Source organism: Vulpes lagopus, chromosome 10 (assembly GCF_018345385.1).
Source record: "Vulpes lagopus strain Blue_001 chromosome 10, ASM1834538v1, whole genome shotgun sequence".
Taxonomy (NCBI): Eukaryota; Metazoa; Chordata; class Mammalia; order Carnivora; family Canidae; genus Vulpes; species Vulpes lagopus.
Genome location: NC_054833.1, coordinates 105380128 through 105406069, shown reverse-complemented (window position 1 = coordinate 105406069; position 25942 = coordinate 105380128). Strand labels below are relative to the sequence as shown.

General features: G+C 48.0%; 1 protein-coding gene across 9 annotated transcripts in view; it reads left to right on the top strand.

The window, feature by feature from the left end:
* ZFHX3 (zinc finger homeobox 3) overlaps window positions 1-25942 on the top strand; it is a 244988-nt gene that overhangs the window by 137490 nt on the left and 81556 nt on the right. For all 9 annotated transcript variants that reach the window (XM_041772942.1, XM_041772938.1, XM_041772939.1 and 6 more), the window contains one exon: window positions 10496-10727. In XM_041772942.1, the coding sequence (XP_041628876.1) occupies window positions 10496-10727 (232 nt within the window). The remainder of the gene's footprint in view (window positions 1-10495; window positions 10728-25942) is intronic.

Sequence of the window (25942 nt, the reverse complement as noted above, 5' to 3'; positions counted from 1 at the left end):
AAGCCCCACTGTGGCTTCTGAGGGAGGGGAGACCGCTCTTCCACCACCCCCATGGAGCCCTCCTGGATTATCCTTTTGAGAACTCAGCTTCCTGCAGCGCCTGTGCTGTTGGAAGAGGGTGCTGGGCCACATGAAATGGGATTCCGGATTCTTGACTTGCCACCCCTTCTGTAAGGGAGCAGCCGTCCTCAAGATCCAGACTTGATCCCAAAAACCAATGCCAGCTGGGAGGGGTAGCAGGTTTTCTTCCTGCCTGTCTTCAGTTCCTGGCCCCCACAGTCTGGCAGTGGGACTTGAGGATTCCATCATGTATTCATTCTCTCCTGCTGGCTGGTGCGGGACCCTTCGGTGAGAGGCCCTCCCCTCGTGATCTGGAAATGGTGATGAGGAGATGAGGGTGCCAGTATTCAGTGACAACTGAGGCAGGCTAGCAGACACCCAGATACAGTCCAGTCCAGCCCAGTGAGGGCTCCTGGTCTTTGTGCTCATGCCCATTGGAATGATTAATCGACGTCCTCCACTCTGCTGGACAATTAAGGAAAGCAGAAGAAGGAGGGAAAAGTCTTCAGTTAGACCTAATTTGGCACCATATTGTTTTCTGTTAATCTATTTTGTTTTCTGTCCGTCGGTCCCAAGGGATGGATGCCTTGCTGCTTGCTGAAGCATGCATAACTAATGTCCTCATTAAGGGCTGATCTGTTTATCAGGGCCATGCGAGGAAGCCGGCCTGCCAAACCTAGGCACAGGCTGGGGGCCGTTACCTCCCTCTGGGCCTGAGCCCCACCTCATTAAGCTGGTCCGGGCTATTGATTGGGAGCCTGTGTTTGGAAGAGTCTTACTTACTCCATGCATTATCTTGACAGATTGATCAGACCTGATTGAGAACCTCTTAAAGGAACGAACAGCTGTAATGGGAAAGTTGGACTCTGTCATCCGTTAGGATGATTCTGGGAGCAAGAAGAACAAGGCTGACATCTTGGAGCAATTGTATTTACAATTAACATGGCTGAAAACGATTGCCTCTATTGATCCCCCCTTCCTGCAATTACAGCCCCATTGTTTACATTCCAGCACTTGAGTTATAAAAAGGAAATTCAATAATTATTGCATTATTTAAAGTTAAAGTGCCACAGAGTTTGCTGGCTACGCTTGCTGGTTGATTTAACGTTCAGTAAAATCCATGCTGAGCTCTCCATCTTGAGGCCGAACAGTATCGGCTTTTAATGAGACCTAAAAAGGGGGGAGGGGGTGGGGAGGAGAGCACAACCCCGTGCACTGGGTGTTTGTCTGGGTTATTTATGGGGAACCCGAAAGCAGGGCTGAGAAACTAGTCGTGTCATCCTTCGCAAAACTGTATCCCCTCCTGCCACGTGGCTGTCCCCGCTGCAGCCCGGCTCCTGGCCTCTCAGACTCGGCTCTGCTTCCTCCAAAGAAGCGTCTCCTCTTCGCCCGCCCTCGCTCCGTGTCCCCCTCCCACGAGCCTCACCTCACCTCCCCGGCTTCTTTAGCCTTCAGCGGGATCCAGGGAACGGAAGAGAAAGGGTCGAGTGCCTGAGCGGCCACAGTGATCAACATCAGAGGCATTTGTTTAGAGGGGACTTGCACCCCTGCCTTGCCACCTTCCCATTTTCTTTTTCAGGGGACAAAGAAAATAAAAAATAAATGAAGCTCCTCTTAGAAGGAAGAAGTCAGCCGTGTGTGCTCCCTGCCCCCCTTCACTCCCCCCCCCCCATTGTCCATCTCACGCTGGCTGCCTCTTGTCTTCTCTCATAATGAAGGTGATGAGGGTATTTGTCAGCGACTCACAGGAGATCAAGACAGGCCTCTAGGTTTGAGCGCCAAATTCACGCTCTCAGCAGCAACGGCCGGAAAGTTCAGGAGCGTGGGAGGAATTGTAAAGACCGTTTTGTTTTTCTCATATTTGGTTGAAATTCTTCCGTGGGCTCAGTTCCAGCCAGACATCTGGACAGGTGTGCTCAGCAGGGTGGCGAACTCACGAGGAAAAAGTGATGCCTCATGCTTCGCCATCAAGAGTCACGCTTTCAGCGACGGCCCCAGGAAATTTCAGACTGCAGGTGCAGAAGGGGCGAGGGAGATGAATAGGGCCAATTCCTACTTTTATGAAGTATCTGGAGCAGGCCAGTAGCAGGCAGCTGCTTCCGTGTGACTTTTTCATTAAAGAGGTGACTTCTTGTGTGCCGGCATCTCATGATTTATCTAGTGCAGTTTGCTAGAATCTGAAATACTCTTTGGGAAAAGGTGGGTGCAGAGGTTTTAAACTCTGGAAATTTTTCTTCTTCCAGGGCACTGTCTCCATGTTTTCTCCCTGGGGTCTCCGCTATGTGGCAGTTGCTGTCCAGAGCAGCAACTCTCAGAGTGTGGTCCCAGACCAGCAGCATCAGCGTCTCCCTAGAGATTGTTAGAAATGCAAATTCTTGGTCCCCACCCCAGACCAGGTGAATCAGAAACCCCTGGGGTGCCTCCCTACAATCCTAGCATAACACGCCCTCAGGTGCTTCTGGTACACGTTCCAGTTAGAGAACCACTGAGCTAGAACACCATCTGTATCATTAATAACCAAGCCCATGGGGTTGTACCTGCCAATCAGGAGCAAGGAAGCAAAATCTGGGCTCAAGGTGGAAAGATGACGGCCTGCCAAATACTTGGGTAGTCCTTCACATCCTCCGAAGGATTTGCACGTTTGTTTTCTCATGTGGTTTTGAAAATTGCCTCTGAGGAAGACAGGGCAAGTATAAACATCTTCACTTTACATATGAAGTAACGCACCTGTTTTGACCAGCAGGCATGAGTTTTCTCTGCTGTGTTGACTGTTACGGGATTGGAGATAAAATAAATCCTTCAGAGCAGATTTAGGGCATCAGGGGCGTGTCGATCAGCCATCTCAGCTGGGTTCTCCTTCCTTTACCTGGTCATCACCTGGGATGTTGGCAGACATGATAAAGAATATGGTTCTTGATTTTCGTTACACTGTGACACCCTGATGGGCAAAGAGACCCGGTAAACAGATACAGTTCTGAGGCAAGGGCATGGGCTGGAGGTATGGATCCTGGCTGTGCCTGCAGCAGTAGCATAGCTTTGGACGAGTGACTTAAAATTAAGTACAAGGAAGGAGTTTTACAAGGAAGAAGTTGGTCCTGTGTGGTTCAGTATCTCCTCCATGTTATAATTTCTATAGGTCACAGATTCTTTACTGTCGGCTAGGGATTCCTCTTTGGGGGTTGGGGGTGAGGGTACCAGGGAGTGCGGGACAGGCACGGTTGTATGGAGAGAAGTGTCAAATAGGTAAATTCAGTAGTACTTCATTTTTTTTTTCCATTTCTATTTCTAATCGCAAACCTTAACTAATTTGAAATATATAATGATAATAATAATGGTAGCCTTATTATAAAGGTTAACCATAAAAAAAAAATAAAAAAAAATAAAGGTTAACCGTGCATCAGGCACTGAACTAAGCGGTTTATATGGATTATTCCATTGAATCCCCCCACCAGTGCTCTCTGGAAGGTCTGTTAACCATCCCAGTATTGCATGTGAGTAAACTGAGGCCCAGCAGTGTATATAACTTGTCCAAGGTAGCACAGAGTTAGGGTTTTCCACCGGGTTGCCTTAATTCAGAGTGTACCTTAAACCACCAGCATTGGCAACATTTTGTCACGGAGCTGAAGGAGGACACGCTAGAGTAGTGCGTAGATGGTGGCCCATATTTTTATTTGGGAGTTGACATCTATGGGAGCTGGAAAGTAGTACTAGCAAAGAAATACATCTTAATGAGTGGGGAAGGTTCTGTAGCCAGTGTGTTATCCTAGCAAAGGGGTAATTTTCAGATCCTATGAGCTTTTGGTAGATTCTGGAGGGTGGTCAGTTTGATGTTCACCTTGTGGGACCCACTTTGTGATTTCACCCACTACATAACCTCTTTCAGCTTCCTTGCTCTGTGTCTAGATGCTCATTTGACCCTCATGGAAACTAGCCCTCTTTTGGCTTATGACCTCATGTTCTGATGGGCCCCCCTTGGTTCAGGAGAACTCCTGTATACCTAATAAGCTCCCTCTCCTTTCTGGAGTTTGCCCTAACAGAGGGGAATGAAATCTGTTATGTGAAGGCATCAGCATTCCACAAGAGGCCATATTTGGATTTCTCGTTGTTAGTTTCCCTAGAGGATGTACTGTATGTCTCTCAAGGAAACGCTAGTATGGAGACTTCTGAATCAGGAGATGTCATTCAGGTAGGGGGAAAAGACACAGGGATGGGAAGTCTCACCTTCGGCCTCAGAGCTCAGATACAGAGAATGAACACTCATGGCTTGTCCAGAGTCTGGCCTAGAAACCAGAAAATAGGTCAGAGTAACATTAAATGGATTGATCTAAGGGAACATTTTTACTTCCTTTCACTTTCTCTTATAAATCATGGTTGGGACTTGTATCTTATGGTGTCTGCAGGGCTCCTACAGCGAAATAGAACTAAATTAGCATGTGCCAAGGATGAGGGCATGAGTGGGTGAAAAGCCAACATTAAACAGAAAATACATATATATTTAGGTTGACCTTCTGGAAGGTTTCCTAAGAATGTGACATTAAGTTTGAATCTGTAACACAACCACTGATTAAAAAATTAACTGCCTCCATTCCCAGTCACATTATACCTGCAACAATTTCTTTTTTCAGCGTTCAAGGGGAATACCTGGGTTTGGGGAATCTCATGTTCCAGAATGCCCCTGCAGTCAGCGCCATGTAGTCAGATGGCTGTGGACTTGGCATCAAGCCTCAGCTTCTAGTCCTATTTCTTGTTCTTGAGACCTTCAGGGGAGGCCCACCTAGCTGCCCTTGCTTGGATACACTTCACATGCACCTCAACAAGTGTTTTGGGGTTCACTCTGCATGCCTGCTATGCGGATGCCTCTCGGTTTCTGGTATCCCCTGGGGTAGCCCCTTTGCTACCCGAGCTGCTCCACGCCATCCATCACAGGGCTCCACATGCTCAAAGAGCAGAGATTTGTTGGGTGCGCAGAAAAGCGTGAGAGGGTGGGTGAGGGCGTGCTTATAGTAACAGGTGTTACTCCCCTGAGGAAGCTTCATTATGAGTCCTGTGTGTTTTCATTTGTGAGTATGTGTCTGTGAATGTACTTTGTCCATTTCTGCTTTAAAGGGAAGGCTTTGACAAAACCTGATCAATATTTTGCATTCCATGCATGAAGAACCAGATGTTAGAAGTTTCTATCACTGGGGAGGAGGAAGGAGCAGGGCCCCACCAGATTTACAGAAATCAATGTTCTCTGACAGAAGTTGGTTAGTTTTCCTGGGAAACAAGTAACAGGAACACATTTTTTTGATTTTCACGATGAATTATTTTCTAACAAGAGCCCTCTTTTCCTCTCTTTGACTTCCAGTTGTTGGCCAGGGTGAACGAGCACCACATATTAATGGCGTAGAGTCACAAAGTAACACAGGCTGCCTTCTTTCCTCTCCATTCTTTTTTAATTATTAATTTGCTTTTTGCACTTGGATTTATGTACCAGGCTCATTGTTGGAGGTGCTTTTTATTACAGGGAGGGGTTTTCTTTCTGAGCCTTTCCCTCTCCTCCTCCCACCACACCCAAGTTAGACCCACAGGGGAAGATGGGAGGCCAGTAGGTGTTTCCATGTCCATGGCACAGGAGTGTCACCTTCCAGCTAAACCGAGATGGGACGAGCATTTTAGAAGAGCTCCAGCAAGACCAGGAAGAGGCTGGGGAAGAGGTCCTTGAACAATCTAAGTGAGCCCACACTCCCTTGTTTTCAGGAAAAAGCACTGGCTGCCCGTGTGTGTGTGTGTGTCAGGGACCTAATTGCTCACGGTGAGGACGGTCTGTTATCTGCTGCGTGGTGGTAATTTGGAGAAGTCAGAGAATGTTGGGCCCTTCTACTTCCATTGATGGTCAAACTAGATGCTTATTTCCTTCTTAGGGGTCATTACACTTCTTTGAATCTTCAGAAAGTAAATCATCTTGCCAAAGCATGGAGGTCTCTGTTTCTGGAAATGACTGAACACTTCACACACCCCCAGTGTCTTGCAAGCACTTTTTAAACCAGCCAGTGACATTGAGGAGAATCAAGGGAACCCTTGGACTGGTTCAGGGGGTTATAGGTCACAGGTCTGAGTGAGTTTGTGTAGACCTCAGTTGCCACTATTCTTGAGCTAAGTTGATTTTTCTTTCTCGATTTATTTGTTGGTCTTGCTGCTGCTTCATCGTTATTAGTTTGTGGGTAGATGGCAGTGTTTCTTGAGTAAGCCAGTGATTTTCACTGGTCTGGCCAGCATAGTCTCACAATGATAGTCAAGCCAAGTGATGTCTTCCCTCCTATCCCCTTGGCATGTCGTCCAAGTCACCACGGTCATGGTCTTAATCATCTATAGATTAAGGGCCTGGGATAGGGCCTGTTCTCTGTGTGTGTGTGTGTGAGCATAGCCACTGAGGTGTTAACAGACGCTTAGAAGGGAATCAGAGCCGACCTTTGCCCACGGTGCACAGCAGCCGCTTTTCTTGGAGTCCATGGGTACCATGCATGCTTCACAGCACACTAGGCACTGAAGTTGTTGGGTTGTTCTTTTTTTTTTTTTTTTCAATCTGTGCACCTGACCTGATGGAGGTAAACAGTTAAGAATCTTACCTGCAGAGCACAGAAAAGTGGAAAAAGTAAAGACTGGGTCCACCCATCCCCAAGGATGGGAGGTCTCTGTGGTAGACAGAGGGCTGGAGAGTCCAGGATTTGTGTGGGAGAAAAATTTCCTGCCTGGCGAGAAGAGCAAGAACTCTGAAAGGAGGCAGCTCCTTTATTGAGTGTTCCACTGGGACTTGTGCCTTGGTGGATTCTTCATATATTACAGTGAATTTAATTAAATACATTGGGATCCCAATTGAGGGTATTCTAATTAGCTGGGTCAGGAACAAATTATACTCTCTCCTTCTCCAAATGAAAACATCTACTCTCTTCTGCAGGGAAAGCATGTCCTTGGCTGACTGGCTTGCCCTAGTGGAGCCCTCACTGGTCTACCCAGCCCCACCTCCTCTTACTGCTTTTTATTAGGCAGGTGCCAGGGGTGGAATCCTGGGGTTATAGCCAATGCCACTTGGGAGGGAGAGGGCATCTGGTTAGCAGGTTGGGGCATTGACCCACTCAAGACCTGGGAAATGACCAGATGGTGCAGAGAAGGTCACAGAGGGCGGAACCCTGCTGCTAGCTTTGGGTCCTTGTTGGCTCTAGTTTGGACAACTTGAGGAAGTATTGAGAACTTACAAAATTCACTTAAGAACAGGATCTTTGATAAGCACATAGACTCAGGTTGTGAGCCTAAGTTTGGGTTGAGATGTAATCAATAAGCAGGTTGTTCCCTGACAACCAAAAAATAGTTTATTCTGGATTTTTTTTTTTCTTTTTCTGGCTTTCAGCTCAGAATTTTGAATTGAGCTTTTGTGTATAAGCCTCCGAGAGAAGACCCTAAATGTTCCCTAGGCCAGACTCAGGGGAAGAGGCCTTGGCTCTATTTACCTCGTTTCCTCTACCATTTGTAGTGTGTGCCCATTTCCCTTCCAAATGGCTTTCAGATGTCAGACAGAAGAACTCCTTGTGGCACAAGAGATTGCCATTTACCACCGTGAGTTTGTGTAGAGTGGTTTTGGAACATTTTGGTCATACTATTTTTAAATCAGGAGTCCCCAGTATGTTGTTTGTGTCAAAGCAGGATTTATATAGTTCTATTACCCAAGAGCCCGTAGATTTGAGAACAAAAGACATTTGACATCTCAACTCCCATCCAACTCTTTTTGGCCACGCTATCCTCTCTTCTGGCTCAGAGATTGGAAACTCCAGCCATTTGGAAAAGAACCTTCATATCCATATTAAAATTTTATGTTTAAGATTCAGTGCCTTAATGCAAGGAAATTCTCTCATAGGAAGGTGATGGGAATTTAGGGGTGAGGCTTTAGTGATTCTTCCTCTGACTTCATAGTTGATAATACTCCTGAAATCCCTTGATCACACTTATTGCTCTGGATTCCATGCTTGTTTTCCCTGTTATCTTTTATTTCATCAGTTATTGTTGAAACTTTAATAAATGTAATACTTTTGGTCTTAGTGATCCAATACAGTGTTCAGATATGTTTCCTTGTACTGGCTCTTGTACAGTGTCCTGCTCCTTAATCCCAAGCCAAACCCTTGCTCCCAGGAATATCTTAGTCCAGTTTTTGGCTTTTTGGAGGGACTTTGTGGAGAAGTCAGGGAGAATGAACATGGGCAAGCTCTTCCTGTACCTTCACATCTACCCCCTAGACCCTCTTCTTCCCAGGGTTGCAGCCTCTGGAAAATAGTGCTTTCGTGCATCCCATCCTCCTGAAATCCTCTGCAAGGAGCCTTGTCTCAGACCAGGCAAATTGAGGATAAACTAATAAAAAAAAAAAAAAAAGCAGCTCATATGTATTTCAGAAAAAAAGTAGGTTTTCATTATCAATCGTTGTAGTTGCCTTAATAGTTAATAACGAGCTTGCTAGTTCTTCAGACCCCTCTGTTTGTGAAAGTGCTCTAGAATGGCTTTCACTGGTTGGAATACCGCTTTGTTGCAAATCTCTGCTCCTGAGTGTATCAAATCACCCATTTGGGGCGAAAGGAGGGATTGTTCTCTGTTGATACCTATGAAGCCCTTCACGTTTTTACCTATATGTTGGCCTCAGAGCAAGCGTGTATTATGGAAGAATGGTTTAGCCAGTTTACACAAATGAGAGCCTGGGCCCTCCCTTCTCCTCTCCCACGATGATTTTTCTGCAACCCTCCATTGGTGCATTCACATTTCCTCTTCCAGTAAGGCTCGAATGTGCTTCTAGAGTTTTCATACTTTTCCAGCGAACAAAGAATGTGTACATGTGTGATTTGATAGGAAGTGCTGGTAAGGCCAGCCCTCTGGTATTTTTAATACTGGGTGGAGCGCAGGACATTTTAACTGCTCTGCCTTCTCAGTGTCTCAGATTATCATCTGGACAAGAAGCCCATCCAAGCAGGATGAGCAACAGTTTTCAAGGCTTGGACGCTGAATGGGACAAGTAAAGGTCAGAAAGGAGAGGAACAGCACAAAGTAGTTCCAAAGCATCTTCTGTGTCTTTTGTGGAGGTCCTTGGAGCAGTCTCTGGGATCTGCGGATGTGGGTGCAGAGGAGGGTAATAACACAACGGCTATCTGAGTTTCCTCCTCCTAAAGGATGCTGGGGGATATGAGACCCTGGTGCTAGTTCTCTCTCCCACTGCTAACTAGCTGGGTTACCGTGGATCATTTGCTTAGGGTTTTTGGAGTTATTTCTTCTGCCTTCTATGCAGCCAATGGAAAAACTTCCTCTTCTCCTAAAATGGGTCATTTGTAAAGAAGAAGATATCCTTTCCATACCAGGAGCAGGTCACCCAGCTGTTAGGAGAAAGGGTCCATGGCTTTCATCATATTCTCAGAGAGGCACAAAGTCTGTGAATTTTGTCCTTGGATCATCTCTGAGTCTTCTACACACAAGAGAGTATGGGGTCTGCTGACTGTTACTGTGACCTTTTCTGTTCTTGCATCCCTAACTTTAGGTGCCTGCTTTCTGCCAGCTTTGGGGCTTCCTTGTTCTGGAATCAGTACTGTGTCTACACAAACACAACCAAAGTGTAATTTTGACCATCTGATGCACTAAAGCCAAATGACCTTCAGATGTTGACAGGGAACCAGTCTGGAGAAGTTTATTTTTTCTGTCATTTTTTTTTTTTTAATTCAAAGGAAAATCTAATTTTAGGTTCTTCTAAAAGACTGTGGTTCTAAATATAAAAACTTGACCTGTCATTCCTGTGAAAAAGTCAGACAGCAACTTTGGCTTGGTGTTACTGACCTAGGATTCCAAATAGGGAGGGTGACCATTTGGCCATTACCTAAACTAGGATTTGGCTAACTTTTTCAGTCAATGACCAGATAGTGATTCTGGAGGCTGTGTGGGCCATCCTATCTCTGCTGCAAGTACTCAAACCCTGGTGCTTTGAAAGCTGCCCTCGACAACACGCAGATCCATGGACGTGGCTATGTTCTGTTAAAACTTTATTTACAAAAATAGGCAGCAGGTTGGATTTGGCCTGCAGGCCATTGTTTGCCAGCTCTGATCTGCATAAAGCAGGGTGTGCTGGAGAGTGAAAGGGGGAACCTTTGATTACTGTGCCAGGAAGATCCGTGTGACATGGGGAGGGTCCGATCCGTCAGCAGCAGCAGCAGCCCCGTGAAAAGCCACAGGGGAGGAGACAGCCAGGGGTGGGGGGCAGATGGGAATGAAAGTCCGCTGGCTGCCGGCCCTTGAAGAACTGCTGGGGGAAGGTAGGTGGGAGAACACAGAGCAACCCCTCCTAGGAGTCCGAGCACTGGGCTGTGGCCGGTCCGGGGTGGGCTGGTGGTGGCGGTGGGCTTCGAGTAGCTTACCCTCTCCTCTGCCCTCGCAGCACCTGCAGCAGCACGAGAGTGGAGTAGAGGGCGAGAGCTGCTACTACCACTGCGTCCTGTGCAACTATTCCACCAAGGCCAAGCTCAACCTCATCCAGCACGTGCGCTCCATGAAGCACCAGCGCAGCGAGAGCCTGCGCAAGCTGCAGCGGCTGCAGAAGGGCCTGCCGGAGGAGGACGAGGACCTGGGGCAGATCTTCACCATCCGCAGGTGCCCCTCCACTGATCCGGGTGAGTGGGCTCTCGGTGGGCCTGGTGTGGACCCCCGAGGGCTGTGGTTTGCTGCTGCTGGTCCTCGTGTCCATCCCCGACCTCATAGGTGACACACTCTGTTCTGGAAGGAGTATCGTGAGCATTCTTGCCTTTTTTTTTTTTTTTTTTTTTTTAACTAAAGGAACTTAGCACCGCTTTTCATCAGGTGTTACGGGCCACTGCCTGGTGAGCAGGACAACTGGAGATGTTTTGTCTTCTATCCCCAAATTCCTCTGGTTATATATACTCAACATTTCACTTTATTACTTTGGATGCACATAAAGCAAATGCTAAATCATGTGTTGCTCAGTGGTAAGAACGGGCTGTTTGCGGCCTCCAGGCTGGTGCAAGGATGAACGTCAGAGGGGATCAGCATAGCTGGCACTGGTTCTAAACATTTTCTTGGGTTTGGGGGCGTGTCTGCAAGTCGTGATCCTGCGCCGCCTGCTTCTCTGCAGAGTCAGGGCCTTCCAGGGGGACCTTGCCCTCTCTGCCTTCCTATCTGTGCTCCTACCATGGCCGCTTCCTTCTGGGCCATGCCTCAGCCTGTCCCCATCATCCAACCACCCTTGAGAGTTCACCACTGACCTCGGATGTGCCCAATCCAGGAGCTGCCTGCAAAGCCTCTTCTTTCTGCGGTCTCTGAAAGTATTACATGGTTCCATCCCTGAAGTTCCCTTCCCTGAGCTTCCAGGGTGTATTTCTCTCTTGTCTTCCTGCTTTTCTTGACAGTCTTTCTGTGCCCACCCCTGGCTCATGGTATTCAGTCGGCCCCACATGCTGACATGAGCTGGGCATCAGGCCCTGGCCCTTGGCTCCCAGCCTTTTAAAGCTTTGATCTCCTGGCAGTACCAGATGCACTTGAGACAGCTCCCTGCATTTCTCGTTGGTGCCACGTCATGGGCTCTGAGCTCACCACTGTGTCCTCCAGACTCCCCTCTCCTGGGGGCACAGTGTCCCACCACCTGGTGCCACTGGAGACTCAGGGCCATCCTTTGTCCATTCATCGCTTGTGGCACTGTCCGCCCCTGAGCTGTAGTGGCTGAGTGGGGGTTTTTAATCTCAAGTTTACCAAATTTTTCATTTTTTCTAGTTTTTAAAGGCAACAAATTATAGAAACCTAATGAAAAAATGGCATGACCCTCCCACATCCCATTGCCCAGAGCAGTATTTCTTAATGTGCTTCTACTACTGGTTCTTGATGATTTTTTTTAATGTTTTAGACATTATCTATTGACTTTCTGCTTTGAAAGAAGGGGATTTCACTAGTACACCATTCTACAGACTACACACTCATCTGCTCACACACACCCCACCCACAAACTCACAGACACCCCAAACTACACATGCACACCCCGTGCCCTTTACACCACATTCCCCAGCCCCCCTGTCTACCCATTCTTCCCCTCCCTCCATCATCCATGATGATTAAATAATAATTTTGGGTTATATTAATATTCAGTGTTTTCGTTATTCTAACTCTATAAATATTAATCATAGCTGAGCCATGTAGAGTTTTATAATTTCATTTACCTTCTTGTACAACTTTTTATTTTCCCTGGTTTTCTAGGTACCTATGATTAATTCATGGCTAGCCCTCTGCCAGAGTAGACATTTCTAAATCTCTGAAGGCCCAGCCAGATTGCTTGTTCACTGAGCTGCATTCCCTCCTAGAGGCATCTCTCCTGTGCCTTCCAGAGCCCTCTGCCCCCTGGCCCTGTCCCCAGTCCCGCCCCCCCCCCCCCACTGCTCCTTTGCCCCTCCCCCATGTAAATGAAATGACTGGATATCCCAAGGGGGGACAATGTGTCCTCCCTGCTGGAGTAGCTGAGGTTTCATGATCACAGCAGAAAGGCCAATCCTCCTGGCAGGCTGGGTGACTCATTTCTTCCAGAACCCAGGATAATTTCTTGGGTACCAGGATAATACTCGTCACCTCTGGGTTGCTGCACAACTGTCCTTTCCCGTATTTTTCAAATGCGTTTTCTGGTTAAAGTTCAAATGCTGTAATGTCCGGGTCTCCTGCTTGGCGTGTGACCCCGTCCCTCTGCATGTGAGCACTCAGGAGCGAGGCATGAAGCCGGCACCCGCAGACCCATCTGTGCCTGAAGACTGAGCCCATTGTGCCATCTGGCTGTGGGGGTCCTCATTTTGGCCTCTGTGTCATTCTGCCATTCCCATTATTTTGCTGTGGAGTCATTTTACAGGATTCTCCTTCCTCCGCCAATAAATGCTGACCTATTTATTTTAGGGTTGGTGGGGTTTTTTGTTTTGTTTTGTTTTGTTTTAATTTTTTTTCTTTTTCTTTTTCTTTTTCTTTTTCTTTTCTTTCTTTCTTTCTTTCCTTTCTTTTTTTTTTTTTTTTTTTTTGGCCAGCTCTGCATACGTCATTGTTTTAATCTTCTGTTAAAAGCCGGTCCCTTTTGCCCTTCAATTCTTTCTTTCACTCTACTCAGAATTCCCTTTTTATTAATGAGGTGCCCCAAACTAAATAGTGTACAGCTGCCATTTCACCCGGGGTCTATGGACTGGAACAAACGGTTCCCTGTTTTATAATGTAATACTTCTATTTATGCAGTCCGCTCTGGAATTGCTTTCTTACACCATTGCCTTCTGGGTTTCTCTCATTTAATGCGTATTAGAAGTTATTTTTCCCCCTGAAGTGTATGAGCAACTTTAGTCTAGATGATAGACTTCCTTTCTGTATTTCAAAATCCTTTTGTATTGTCTTTGGCCTGAAGTCCTGTTTTGGCTCTGCACCCTCCTCCCTCCCCACCCCCCCGCCCTCCTCCCACTCATGCTCTGCTCAGGCTAAGTCCACACTCTTCGCTAACGACAAAAGGACAGATTATTAGGTAATAGTCACATTGACATTAAAAGTAACTCGGTGCCCTTTCAGAAACCCCTTTACAACAGCTCATCTTAAAATATATCCTCCCTCCCCCCAGGGATTGGCTTTTAACTTCTTGAAAGAATGTTTTTTAAGAAAAGGAACATTGTGGACCTCATAGAATGAAGACACGGAAGGTCATCAACTTCAAATTTATCAACAGAGACTTGATCACATATTCTCGATTTTCTCTTCTCTCACGTAAGGGTCAGGACATTGATCTTTAGCTGGAAACATCAGCTGTGTAGCGTGAAGAAGCCTCAGGGAGTCTTTGAGCACCTTTTGGGGACCTGCTTGTTCTGCCTGTAAGCTGCTTGTAAATGGTGTGCTGTCTGGAGTGTTCTCTATGGGCCTCCTGTCAACATCTAGTTAAATGATGGTGTTCTCCTCTCCTTTTCCTCCTCTGTTGTTCATACACCAGAAAGTGTTACAGAAGAAATAACTTCCTTTTCTTCTGTGAGCTCAGGACCTCCTACCCCAGGCTCCTGTTGTTCTCCACCTCCACCCTACCCCCCCCCCCCCCCCCCCCCCCCCCCGCAGGTACCCAGGCTTCCCTTGCTGCAGCTGGTGGGGAGAACTCCAGGAGAGTTTCTTCCCTCTGGTCGACAAAAGTAGCTCTTCAAATTTTACCTGTTCACTTAGGTCAGTATGTTTTCCAAGCAGTCCAGTTCACCACATAGCTGGCCAACCCTGTGTGAGTTTGGAAGTATGGAGAAGGAAGAACTGAAGTTGTCTGCTGCCCTTCACAACTCTGCAGTCCTAGCCAGAGTTGACACCTGTCCCTGATTGTGTGATCCCCAGAGAGGCCTCATGGCCAAACATAAAACCTTTAGGTCCTGCCCTGCACCAAAGGGCTAAGTCTTTTGGTTATTGGAGGTGTGCTAATAATTAGGCCACTGTCCTCTACATGGTCCTGCTTGTGGTCCAGCTTTACCCTTATGTCAGTGGACAAGCCAAGTCCTGTATCATAGCATCCTTAACCTAGCATGACAGTTCTGTTGTTATGCTTAACAGCCTCACCACCACACTAGACAGACACACACACACACACAGAGCAGGGCTTCCCATTTCAAAAAATGACTTGGAAATACGCAGCTCCGAGAAAACAGGTCATGTTCCCTGTCACACCCTGACCCTGGCCTTGTTGTTTGGTTATTGACTTGAGTGCATGTTCTGCAAGACTAAGTGGTGTCTTGACTTTGTTGGGATTTGGTCTTTTCATTTCATCCTTACAACCAGGTGGAGGTAGAGAAAGCCCATTGTTACGTGCTGACGCACCGGGTTCTCTCTCTCAGCTGCTGGCACTGGCGATTTACTTCCCCTTAGTTGACCAGAAGATCTTGAAAGATGGAAAGCTCTCGCAGGTGGGTCATGTGTAGGATCAGCTTCCCTGTTTGCTTATGAAAAAGGCATTTCTGGCTCCCGGGTGAAACTGTAGTTAATTTCACTCTCCCGGTGCCCTGAGCTTCGAGGAGACAAGAGGCCTTTTGTGTTCCTGCTGTCTGCCTGCGTCCTCCTCCTCGTCCTCCTTTTTTTTTCTGTCTCACCCTTGCCTTAACTACTTTTTCTTTCACGTAGTCCTGGATCTCCAAACTTCGTCCAGATGTAATTTGACTGTTCTTAATCGCATACCGACTTTGCATACAAGACTTTGCATAAGTTGAGGGACGCCGCTGACGATGTCTCCTCTCATCTCTTCATGTGGATTCCCTGGTGGATAGGCCAGCCCAGGCATTCGAGGCAATCAGATGATGACTCAGTTTACAGAGATAACAACTGTTCAGAGTCTAAGAGAATATTTTGTTTGGAGCGGAAGCTGGCATCCCCCTTTCCTGACACATCTTTGGCGCTCGAGATAGCGAATTCCTGGGGTCGGGAGGCAGAGGCCAGCCAAGTGATGATGTGGATTTGGTGACAACCTGTACTGAAACACTCACTGGCTTCGCTTGATGGTTTATTTTTTTCGATCAACTCTCAGGGAGTTTTGCCTAACTTTTACAGCCTAAGAGAGTAAGAAAATGTTTTTTCAGCTTTCTCATTTTTGTTCCGTTTTTATTTTTCAAAATTGGGATAGGGCTGCCCTCTAAGTATGAAGTACATGATTTTGTTTTTGTTTTTTTTTTTTATAAGTAGCTAAATTATATACCATTGTAGTATAATTTTTCTCATAGCACTGAAATATGTTATGGCCAGTTCTGTAATTCTGAAGCACTGTTTTTGTAAAACCGAACAGCAGTGTTCTTTCTTTTTTCCTTTTTAGTGTATGTCTCGTTGATGGGACTTGGGAAAGGCATAGGGGTACCATATTTCTAACTAAAGACGTGGAGTGTAAAGAGCACATCCAACAAATCAGAGTGAGTGAAATTTTAAGCACTTACGGAGGAGTAGAGAAAACAGGACTTTATCTGTTTTAAATACATTCCCTGATAAGGACTATTGGGACAATAGAATTGTAAACTTCAGTGTGCTTTTTGGAAAGGTGTTTTACAACACACAGATAAAGAGATATCATTATATATCAGCACGAAAGGGAGCATAATACCATTAAAGGAAAAAATGGAGTTTAGGGAATGACATGATTTGGTTCTGTTAGTTTGATTACTTTGATTCTATTTTTGAAAAGTATTCTTCCTGAAGCTTTTAACATAACCAAGAGTTTGTAATTGGCGTCTCTGGCTGTTTCGTGGGTTGGCTCTACTTACGTAGAGTCTGATAGGGTGTCAGGCACACGGCAGGAGCTCACATATCCATGGTGCTTGTAGCTAGAGAGACCAGCATGGTTGCTACCAGTATATATACCAGGGAGTAAGTCTTGGTTGCCTTTTGTTCGTGGAGTTAGTTTGCTGTTTGTCACTGGAAAGTGTACGGAGTTTGATTACAGTCTGATCCTCTTGCATTTTGCATCTATGTGGAGAGGACAGGAGTAGTCTTCAGGGTGTACACTGTCTTGTTTTTCTGTTGGAACAGAGTCCCTGATTTGCCTTAATTAGTCCTCTAACAATCTACAAAGGTCAGCGCCAATTGCCTGTTCATTTACATTTGTAATTGTGATGGCTTCTGATTACATATTCCTTGTCCTAGTCCTTCCTTGGAGTATGTGCCTGTGTGTCCTCCCCTCCCCCTCCTCCCACACCCCCGCACATGCACCAGGCCATTGTGGAAGCCGCGGATCTGACTCCCCGTACAAGAAACCTTGGTGGTGAGGACCCAGCCTTCTCTCCAACTTCAGCATCTGTTCTAGAAAGACGTCTTCAAGAGGTTATTGCTTCTAAGTTAGGAATATGATGAAGCCAGAGTCAGGCAAGCAAATTATGTCGATACCAGGCAAGAAATCTGAGAGTCATTATCTAGGAGCCTTCTTGAACTGGGTAATTAAGGGCAATTAAACTTTTCTGCTTGCTCTCTGCAAAATATGCTGATGATCTGGTCTGTTGGAGGGTGGACACGTGCAAAGTGCAGTTTTGCTGCTGTCCCGTGCCCCTGGTCTGGAAGGGTCTCTCCAAAGAGGATAGGACCACCCCACTGTTGTCGCTTGGGCAGTAGGTCCAGAGTCTCCAACCTCCCGTGTAATCTGTTTTCTCTCTGTCTTCTCCAGGACAGACTAACATCTATACCAAGACATTGACCTTTTATTTATTCTTTTTAAAGATTTTATTTATTTACTTATGAGAGAGACACAGAGAGAGAGAGAGAGATACTGAGGGGGGCTGGCAGAGACACAGGCAGAAGGAGAAGCAGGCTCCATGCAGGGAGCCTGACATGGGACTCGATCCCGGGTCTCCAGGATCAGGCCCCTGGCTGAGGGTGATGCTAAACCGCTGAGCCACCTGAGCTGCCCGGACATTGACCTTTTAGAAGTTATTTAAAATCTGGCTGCGGTTGGCCAAGTTCAGTGATTCTCACCACCCTTTCATATTCTAGATCTGCCATTCACCAGTTAATTTGTTTTTATGGGATGATCAAAGCTACCAGGGGTTGGTTGGTTTGTTTTATATCAGTATATAAAACTAGAGCATATACTGCCCCGTACAGTGAGCTGTACACGTGGCCACATGCTGCTGGGCTCTGTAGCCTTGTTCCTGGTTGGTGGCTCTCGTTTGTCCCCCATACTGTCCGCTTAGGGAGGTAGCAGATGTGCCCTTGTGGCCACCCAGTGCTTGCTGTGTGTTCTGAGAGGCAGCAAAAGCATGGCCACTCCCTTCCAGGGAGGGTAATAATAAGGGGCACTGCAAAAGAAAAGAAAGAAGAGAAAAAAGGCACCTGTTGGGGGTTATTGGAATTAGGAGAGATGTACGTGTGTGTGTGTGTGTGTGTGTGTGTGTGTGTGTGTGTGTTGAGGGTCAGCATTGGGTGGTGCCCTGTTTAAGGGAGCCCCAAAACACAGGAGCCCCCAGGGGAGACTTAGAATGACATACCATACCAAGTGTTATTTTAATGAAACCTTTATGCCAACTCACCTTTAAAACTGGATGTCCAAGGAACTTGAAAGTGTGCAACATGACCTTCAGTGAACATCGGTTGTTAGCCAGCGAGTGGGTGTTCTGTACCTGGATTTCATTTGAGGGGAGGGGCCTTGTGATGACAGTTATCACAGGAGATGGCAGCCGCATCATGTGTGCATATCCCTCATCTCGGCCTCTGCACTTAATACCTTTTGGGTCGCCCAAATGTATTTTTCAAGAGCAATAATGACTTGTATTTGTTTTGCCCTTATAAATGTGCAAAGAATCCCTTTCTTGAGCTACTTACATTCTATATTAAACTTGTTCCTGACCTTGGTTGGGGGCCGGGGAGGAAAATAGAACATGCATCTCTTTGCTTACAGAAATAGCTCAAAGGCTTCTCAGACTTAGAGATGTTAAGGAACCCCCTTCAAACTGTGACCCAATTATGAGAATTATAGCCACATATGATTTTTTTAAACATTGACTAGAAGTGAAAAGTTTTGTGTCCTTCCAAATCTGTATAAGCACTGTCCATAGCTCCCTGATTGTTGGGTTTCTAGATCCCTGAGAGCAGCAAGGCAACTCCTCTACATTCGTTGCCTGCCTGTCCAGTATTATGGTAGCTATGGCTACATGTGGCTGTTGAAGTTTAAATCAATTAAAGTCAAATAAAAATTTAAAATTCAGCCTCTGTGTCATTCTAGCCAAATTTCAAGTGCTTAATACGACATGTGGCTCCCAGCTACCTTGGTGGACAGTACAGGTTCAAAGCATAGTTGGGAAGGTTCTTTTGGACGGTGCTGGATCCTCACTGGCATCCCTCGGATTTCTGACAGGCCCAGGCTGGATCTGAGCTGCATTTTTCTATAGTGTTCTTCAGCTTCCATTTTAAAGAGCATGGTGCCCACCCACACTACCTGCTTTCGGTCATCCTGGGTGGGTATATTCTTTATTGCTTTCCCATCTCTCTTTCTGCTGCTTTTTCCCAGTATGAGAGCAGATAGGCTTCAGATAGGCACGTAAGCATCTTAGCAGTGTTGAGGGAGTTTGACCAGGCTTTCTCAAGATGCGTCTTTCAGAGTACATGCTGACGGGCTTTTTATGGTTCACACCTCAAGACTATCTTGAGACCTTTGGTGTATATGTTAACAAAAGGAGCTATTGATTGCTTTTTAAAAGATCCTTGACCTTTGCTCTAATTAGAATATTAAAAATTGGACAGTGTGTGATTTTTCTTGGAACAAACCTGTTGTTTTAACTTAAAATTTTAGCTCAAACTGTCATCTTCTTATAAAGTCCAAAAAAGAAGAAGAAGAAGAAGAGGAAGAAGAAGAAGAAGAATCTGTGTTCTTTTCTTCCACTGTTTTCATTGGTTTAAAATCCTGAGTGTAGGACAGAGTTTTTCCTTCTGGACTGCCTTAGTTTGCTTCGGGCTGCCACACCAAAATACCATGGACTGAGTGGCTTAACCAAGAGAAATTTGTTTTCTCCAAGTTCCGGAGGCTGGGAGCCCAAGATGCAGTTATTGGCAGGTTCCATTTCCCCCGAGGTGCATCTGCCCGGCTGCGAGGCTGCTGCCGCCTGTTCCCACGTGGCCCTTCCTGTGTGTGCACCTCCCCGGTCCTCTGCATGTCGAGCAAGGACACCAGGCAGGCTGGCTCAGGGCCACCTGAGCAGGCTCCTTGTGCTTGATCGTCGTTTCAGAGGCCCTCTCTCCAAACATAGTCATACCTGAGCAGCTGGTGTTAGGGCTTCAATGTCAGAGTTGTGGGGGGACACAGTTCTGCCTGTCGCGTGGGCTTTCTGAGGACCCCCGAGGCCTGTGGCGGGTTCCTTTCCCCTTGGCCCTTTGGAGAGGAGGGAGGGGGAGAGTAGAGGTGGACACGGAGGTGGGGGGAGGCCTGCCTGTCCCCCACGGCTCCCACCCTCCATCCTCGTTGAGGCCCCGGCGTGGCAGGACCCAGGGCCAGCTCCCTGGAGGAGACTCCGGGGGAGGGCGGAGGTGCCCAGGACCCTCGTCAGCTCAGGAGCACCATGCCCGCAGAGCCCGCGTCACCAGGGTCCCTTGCCTGTCCCGGCCCAGCCCCTCGCACACCGGGGAGCCCGGGACAGCCGGCCCAGTGCCCTGCGCAGCGAGGCTCTCCAGCTCCCGAAACCTGTTTCCAGGTCTCAGCACCAGTAAAAATCGTCCTTGAGGGGGCGCTCCTTCTGGGGCTTGGGGAGAAGGTTTGGGCAGGAGGGATTTATAGCCATAGGGACTCCTTACCATCGCCCACTGGCGCTTTCGGGGGCGAGCAACACTCACTGGGTTTGTGGAGAGTGTTGGGTAGCTCTGGTTTTTGTTTGTTTGTTTTGTTTTCTGTTGGGGTAAATGCCCCCAGGGCCTTGTCATATTCTATGACTTGTTATGGTGGACAGTTCTGTAGGGTGTCAGTTGGTTGGGCTTCCATCCAAAGGATTTAGATTGCTGGAAGTACCCGAAGGATGTTTTATTCTTTGCTTTCACCCTCTTCTGTGTTGAATACCCCATGCTTGATGTTATAGGAAGGGCCCAGTGCAGAGGTTTTCAGCCTTCATAACTTGCATTTAGGGCCTATCTCCATGTCTGTAGGGCAGGCGCATCCTCATCCCCAATTCCGATCTCAGTAAACATGAGCCGGGGATGCAGGCTTTAAAGCCAGCCTCCAGAGGGTCTTTACTGCAGCAGCATAAAGCAGAAGCTCTTCACCCCTTCACAGCCGACTGTCGATGTCTCGAGGCTCTAGGTTCCCAATGTTCTGGGTTGTCTGTGCTCAGTGCCCTGTGGGACTCGCGGCTGCCATATTGGACACTGCAGACAGCAGACATTTCCTTCCCAGCAGAATGTTCTCGTGGGCAGTGCAGCTCTAGACAGCATCAAGGCTGCTGTCGGAACCATCGCTCAGGGCGATGCTCTACCTGCTGTGTCTTCCCTCATTGCTGTGGGTTGGCTGACTCATCCAAGGGATAAGTAGTGCTTTGCCCCAGGGACAAGGTTTTTGATATCTAGAAAGGAATGTGGTCCATTGCTGGATTCTCAGTATGGAAAGGAAGAAGCCTGTAAGACTGAGGTGAGAGAAGGGGCCACAGTGATTTGTGACTCTGCACACATCAGAGTGCAAGCCTGGGTCTCCTCTGATGCTTAGCAGTGGTTTACATGGTCTTCCTAACTTTCAGAGTCCTCTGTGCTTCTCTTGTGTGAGTTGGTTCCAAAAGCATCGAGAAACCCCAAGGAGGCAAGGGTAGCTCTAATCCGGTCAGCTGGGGCAGGGGTCTTCGCTGGGGTGGTTCCAGTCCGTCACCAGCACAAGAATCTTGTGAGACCCTGGTGTGATGGGGATGTGGCCATCCACATCCTGGCCATCTGCCATGCAGACTGCTGTCCACCCCAGGCATTTTTATGGTAATAACTGGAATTTTGTAGTAGACATTAGCTGGAATTTGGCTTGCTGGGTCTTGAATGATTAACAAAGCAACAGCAAAGGCTCTTTGGCAGTACAAATCAGAACAAAATAAAGACTGGGCCACAATTTTTTAAAAAGAGTGGGAAAAGGACGCCTGAGTGGCTCAGTGGTTGAGCCAGGGCGTGATCCCAGGGTCTGGGATCAAGTCCCACATCGGGCTCCCTGCATGGAGCCTGCTTCTCCCTCTCCCTGTGTCTCTGCCTCTCTCTCTCTGTGTTACTCATGAATAAATAAATAAAATCTTTAAAAAAATAAAAAGGGTGGGAAAGTTTGGAAGGTACAAGGAGGATGGGCATGTGCTAAAGACTTGGGAAACGAAGAGGTGAAGATACGGTATAGGTAGGGAAAAGACCAGATTTGACCTTTCTTGGTTTTAGAAGAGAACTGTGGCTGGTGAAGATGTGACTGATTTGAGTCCAGAAGTCAAGTTCTTTAGCCCTGCAAACACAGACGTGTCCTTAGTATGGCCAGGCACCTCTCTGGGCTCTGGGGAGGCTGCCAGCAGGAGGAGAACACAGAGCCCGGACATTCCCTCCCGTTGAGGGAACAGACACCAATAAACAGATAAAGAACATCAGGTGTGCAAGGTGCTATAAGAATAGAGCCGGGCGGGGCTGAGTGAGATAGTAGAGTTGTTTTTATAAGGTGCCCTGGGAAGTCTCTGGAGAGGCGACCTTGGAGCTGAGGAGGAAGGCATGAGTGAGAGCGGTCCTGGCAGAGGCCCAGCGAGTGCAAAGCCCCTCGGCTGGGGTTGGAGCAAGAGGGCGGGCAGAGGGCTTGGCGCCGAGGCTGGCTGCTGGGAGATGTAGTTCAAGCAGCCCCATCCCTTGGGCCCTGGCCAGGTGTGGGGTTTTGAATTTTGCCCCCATCAATATGGGGTCATTGGCAAGATCTGCATAGGGGAGGCGACAGTGTGTGACTTACACTACTAGTCAGGTTGCTATGGAAATTTGCATGTCCAGCAGAGTTCAAATATGAGTTGTGTCCTTCACCATCACCCCGCCGCGCAGGGAGGAAAGGGGTGACTGCAAATAGAAGGGGTGCCACTGACCCTAAACTGCCCCGAGGCTGCTCCTGGGCCCCAGCCTAGCACTTTGCCATCCTCTGCCTTGGCCCCGAGGGTCAGCAGCTTTTTTCTCCAAAAACAAAATCCTTAACTGGTGACTCATCCTCTAAGTGTGAAGCACAGGAAAGACTTGTCCTTTTGACTTGAGGATGCGTTGTCTCTACTACAGTGTAAACACCAAGCACAAGAATGAGAAACTGTCTCTGGGCAGGGTGTGTGTTAGGATGACCAAGGCAGAGGATCAGAACCTCCCATCTCCAACCCTCCACCTTCTTTCTGATGGGCACTGACAGTGCACAGAACCTGGTGGACAGGATTACCATGTGTCCTTTCTTTCTTTCTTTCTTTCTTTCTTTCTTTCTTTCTTTCTTTCTTCCTTCCTTCCTTCCTTCCTTCCTTCCTTCCTTCCTTCCTTTTTCTTTCTTTCTTTCTTTCTTTCTTTCTTTCTTTCTTTCTTTCTTTCTTTCTTTCTTTCTTTCTTTCTTTATTCATGAGAGATACAGAGAGAGGGGCAGAGACACAGGCAGAGGGAGAAGCAGGCTCCATGCAGGGAGCCCGATGTGGGACTCGATCCTGGGTCTCCAGGATCATGCCTTGAGCGGAAGGCAGATGCTCAGCCATTGAGCCACCCAGGTGTCTCAACCATGTGCATTTCTAAAACAAGAATTTCATTTCACTGCCTGCTGCTGTACTCTAAACAGGACTCAGTGCCCCGACACCTTTGTCATCTTGATGTCTTCGCTGCTGCATGTCCAGAGGTCATTATCCCACTCAGGGGGGCCAGTGACCCAGCTCTGATTTGCGTGCCTACGCAGCCTTTCACAGCCGGGCCTGATCTAATTCCACAGCCATTTTATTCTCGGCGGACATGTGCCCGGACCCCAGGCGGGTCTGAAGACTTCCTCAGAACACATAAGACCAGGGAGATTTGTGCCATACTGTACTGTTTTCTCTGGGCTTTGCTTTAATCAGGAATGCAGACTGGTGTGTGTTTGTGTGTGTTTCCAGTAGATGGTATGCCGACACGGGGCTTTTGGTCCCTTTTTTAAGACACGGGACCAAGTTTTACATGGCCAATTGGGGAATTGTGACTCATTTTCAGTAGCTGTTTTAGGGCCACTCCAGCCCCCTCTGGGTCCCTTCCCCTTGGCATTGTCAGGCTCATGTTGAAAGATCCCTGGAGGGAAGGATGTTGGTATGTATCTTGGGTATTTGGAAAGAATTTTTCAGCCACACCTGGCCGCCGTGTGTGAGGACAAATTTAATTTATTTTAAAAATCTGGCCACAGGCGGTCTGTTCTGTTTGTTTCTTTGGTGGGGGGGGCGTGAATGGGAAGAGGAGCAGCAAGCTATGGTTTGCGTTTGTTTTCTTCCAGATTTGACCAGCCAGCAGGAGAGATAATCTCTAAAGGATATGAAAGGTTTAATCATTTTAATTTTGTTTTTATTAAAGTTTATCATAACTTTTTTTTCCCCCCAACATGCCCTGGAAGAACAGAAGGGAGAGAAGAGGAGGTAACATAAATATACACAAACCCTCAAGCATTTGGTTCATAAAACTCTCTAATGGGCGGCACCACATGGGGAGGAGGTGGTTGGAAGGCTGGGGACATCGGGCTGACCAGGGCTTGCTGTGACAACCCCAAAACGTGGCTGGTATCTCAGAAGCTCCCCGTCCACCTCCAGCACACACTCAGTGCAGGGAGCTCACGGCTTTCACTGCGCAGAAAGAGCTCCAGCGCCAACTGTTGTCCTGTTCTTAGTTCTCAAGTGGGCCGGATCCCTAAGCCGTTTCTAGCTGGAGAAGGCCACACGAACAGAGAACAAGAGAACGTGCTTCTGTTGGACTCCTCTAACCTCGTATCGTAACAGTGAAATACTGAAACCTGGAGAACACGAAGACTTGCTTTAGGCCAAAGCCTCTGATGTGGCGTGCTTGCGTTTTATGAAACACCAGCAGTCTTTAGTGTTTGAATAAGCCTGTCCCATAAATTACAGTAAAGCAGAGCAGATAGGATCCTAGTTTAACAGTTCTTCTGGCTCATTTTCCCCGTCGGGCAGTAAAGTTTGTGTCAGAGTTAATTGACGTGGCCAGGGTGTGGGCTGGAGCCACTGCAGCCCCGCGCCGGACCCCGTCCTCTGTGGCTCGGAGCAGGGGCATGAGTGTTGGGGTGTCGGAGTCCTGCTGCTGAGACCCGATGGGCCGGGGCATACCCGCCCCCCCGCCCCCCCAGGGGATGAAATCCCGCTCGCCGCTCCGTTCTCACGAAGCCTGGAAGCTCCACTTGCCCACGTCGGCCGTTTCTTTAAGCAGCAGGATTAAAGCTTTGTCATCTCGTTAAACCTGACTTGACGCAGGTAGTTCACCTTCACTGAGGCCTAATGTCTGCGGGTCTTGAAGCGTTGGTGCATTAGAGCTTCGAGTACTCTGTCTGCTGTTTCTCTGGGGGAAATGGTTTGGTCCTCGGGGGCAGCTGTGATGCCAGTCCGCGCACCGCGTGTAAACCGCCCCGAGGCTTCTGCCAGCTGCTGCGTGAGTCAGCGGCCTGGTCCCAGCAGGCTTTGTGGTCGTGGGTTCCGTCAGGGTTCCCTTGGGGGCTGGGGACCCCCTGGGCTTCTGGGCTGTGCCTGGTGGTGCCGGGGCTTCCACGAGGAGGCGTGTTGGGGGGAAGGCTTCCCTGCAGGGCTGCGTCCACACCCGGCCAGGGCTCCCCACTGGGAAAGAGACCCAGACCCAGACGCCGCTCCAGGCTTGCAGGCATCTGCCACGCCCAGCTGGCCGTGCTCCCGACGCGCGAGTGTGCCAAGCAGTCTAGCAGCCTGGGACTTTGGAATTCTTTTATGGGAGTAACTTGAACCAGCGAGGGGCAGCTTTCTTGGTCACTCTCAGCTGGAGCTGTAGGAACAGTGGAAGCGAACAAACGCCCATACCTTTCCCCACGGGCTTATTGACTAGGGCTGGCTGTCCCCAGGTTAGGCCGCCCTCACTGCCGGTCCCCTGTGCCGGGCTTCTGTCTCGGGTTGATCACAGAAAATCTGGTTTGTATAGGAGGGCTTGATCCTGTATTTTTTGAAGTTAGATAGACTACGAAGATCGTAGTAGGTGGGGAGACAAACAGACAAAACTACTATTTTATCGTAGCATTCAGCTGTGACTTACAGGGACACCCCGAGAGTGGCATCAATGAATTAGAGTTTTCGTTTTCCTTGGCATACTGACTTGAGAGGCGCACAGTCCAGTGCAGGAGGGAAGGCCCCACAGGATGAGTAGGGACCCACCTTCCTTCCATGTGTCCAGACGTCCCTGGTGG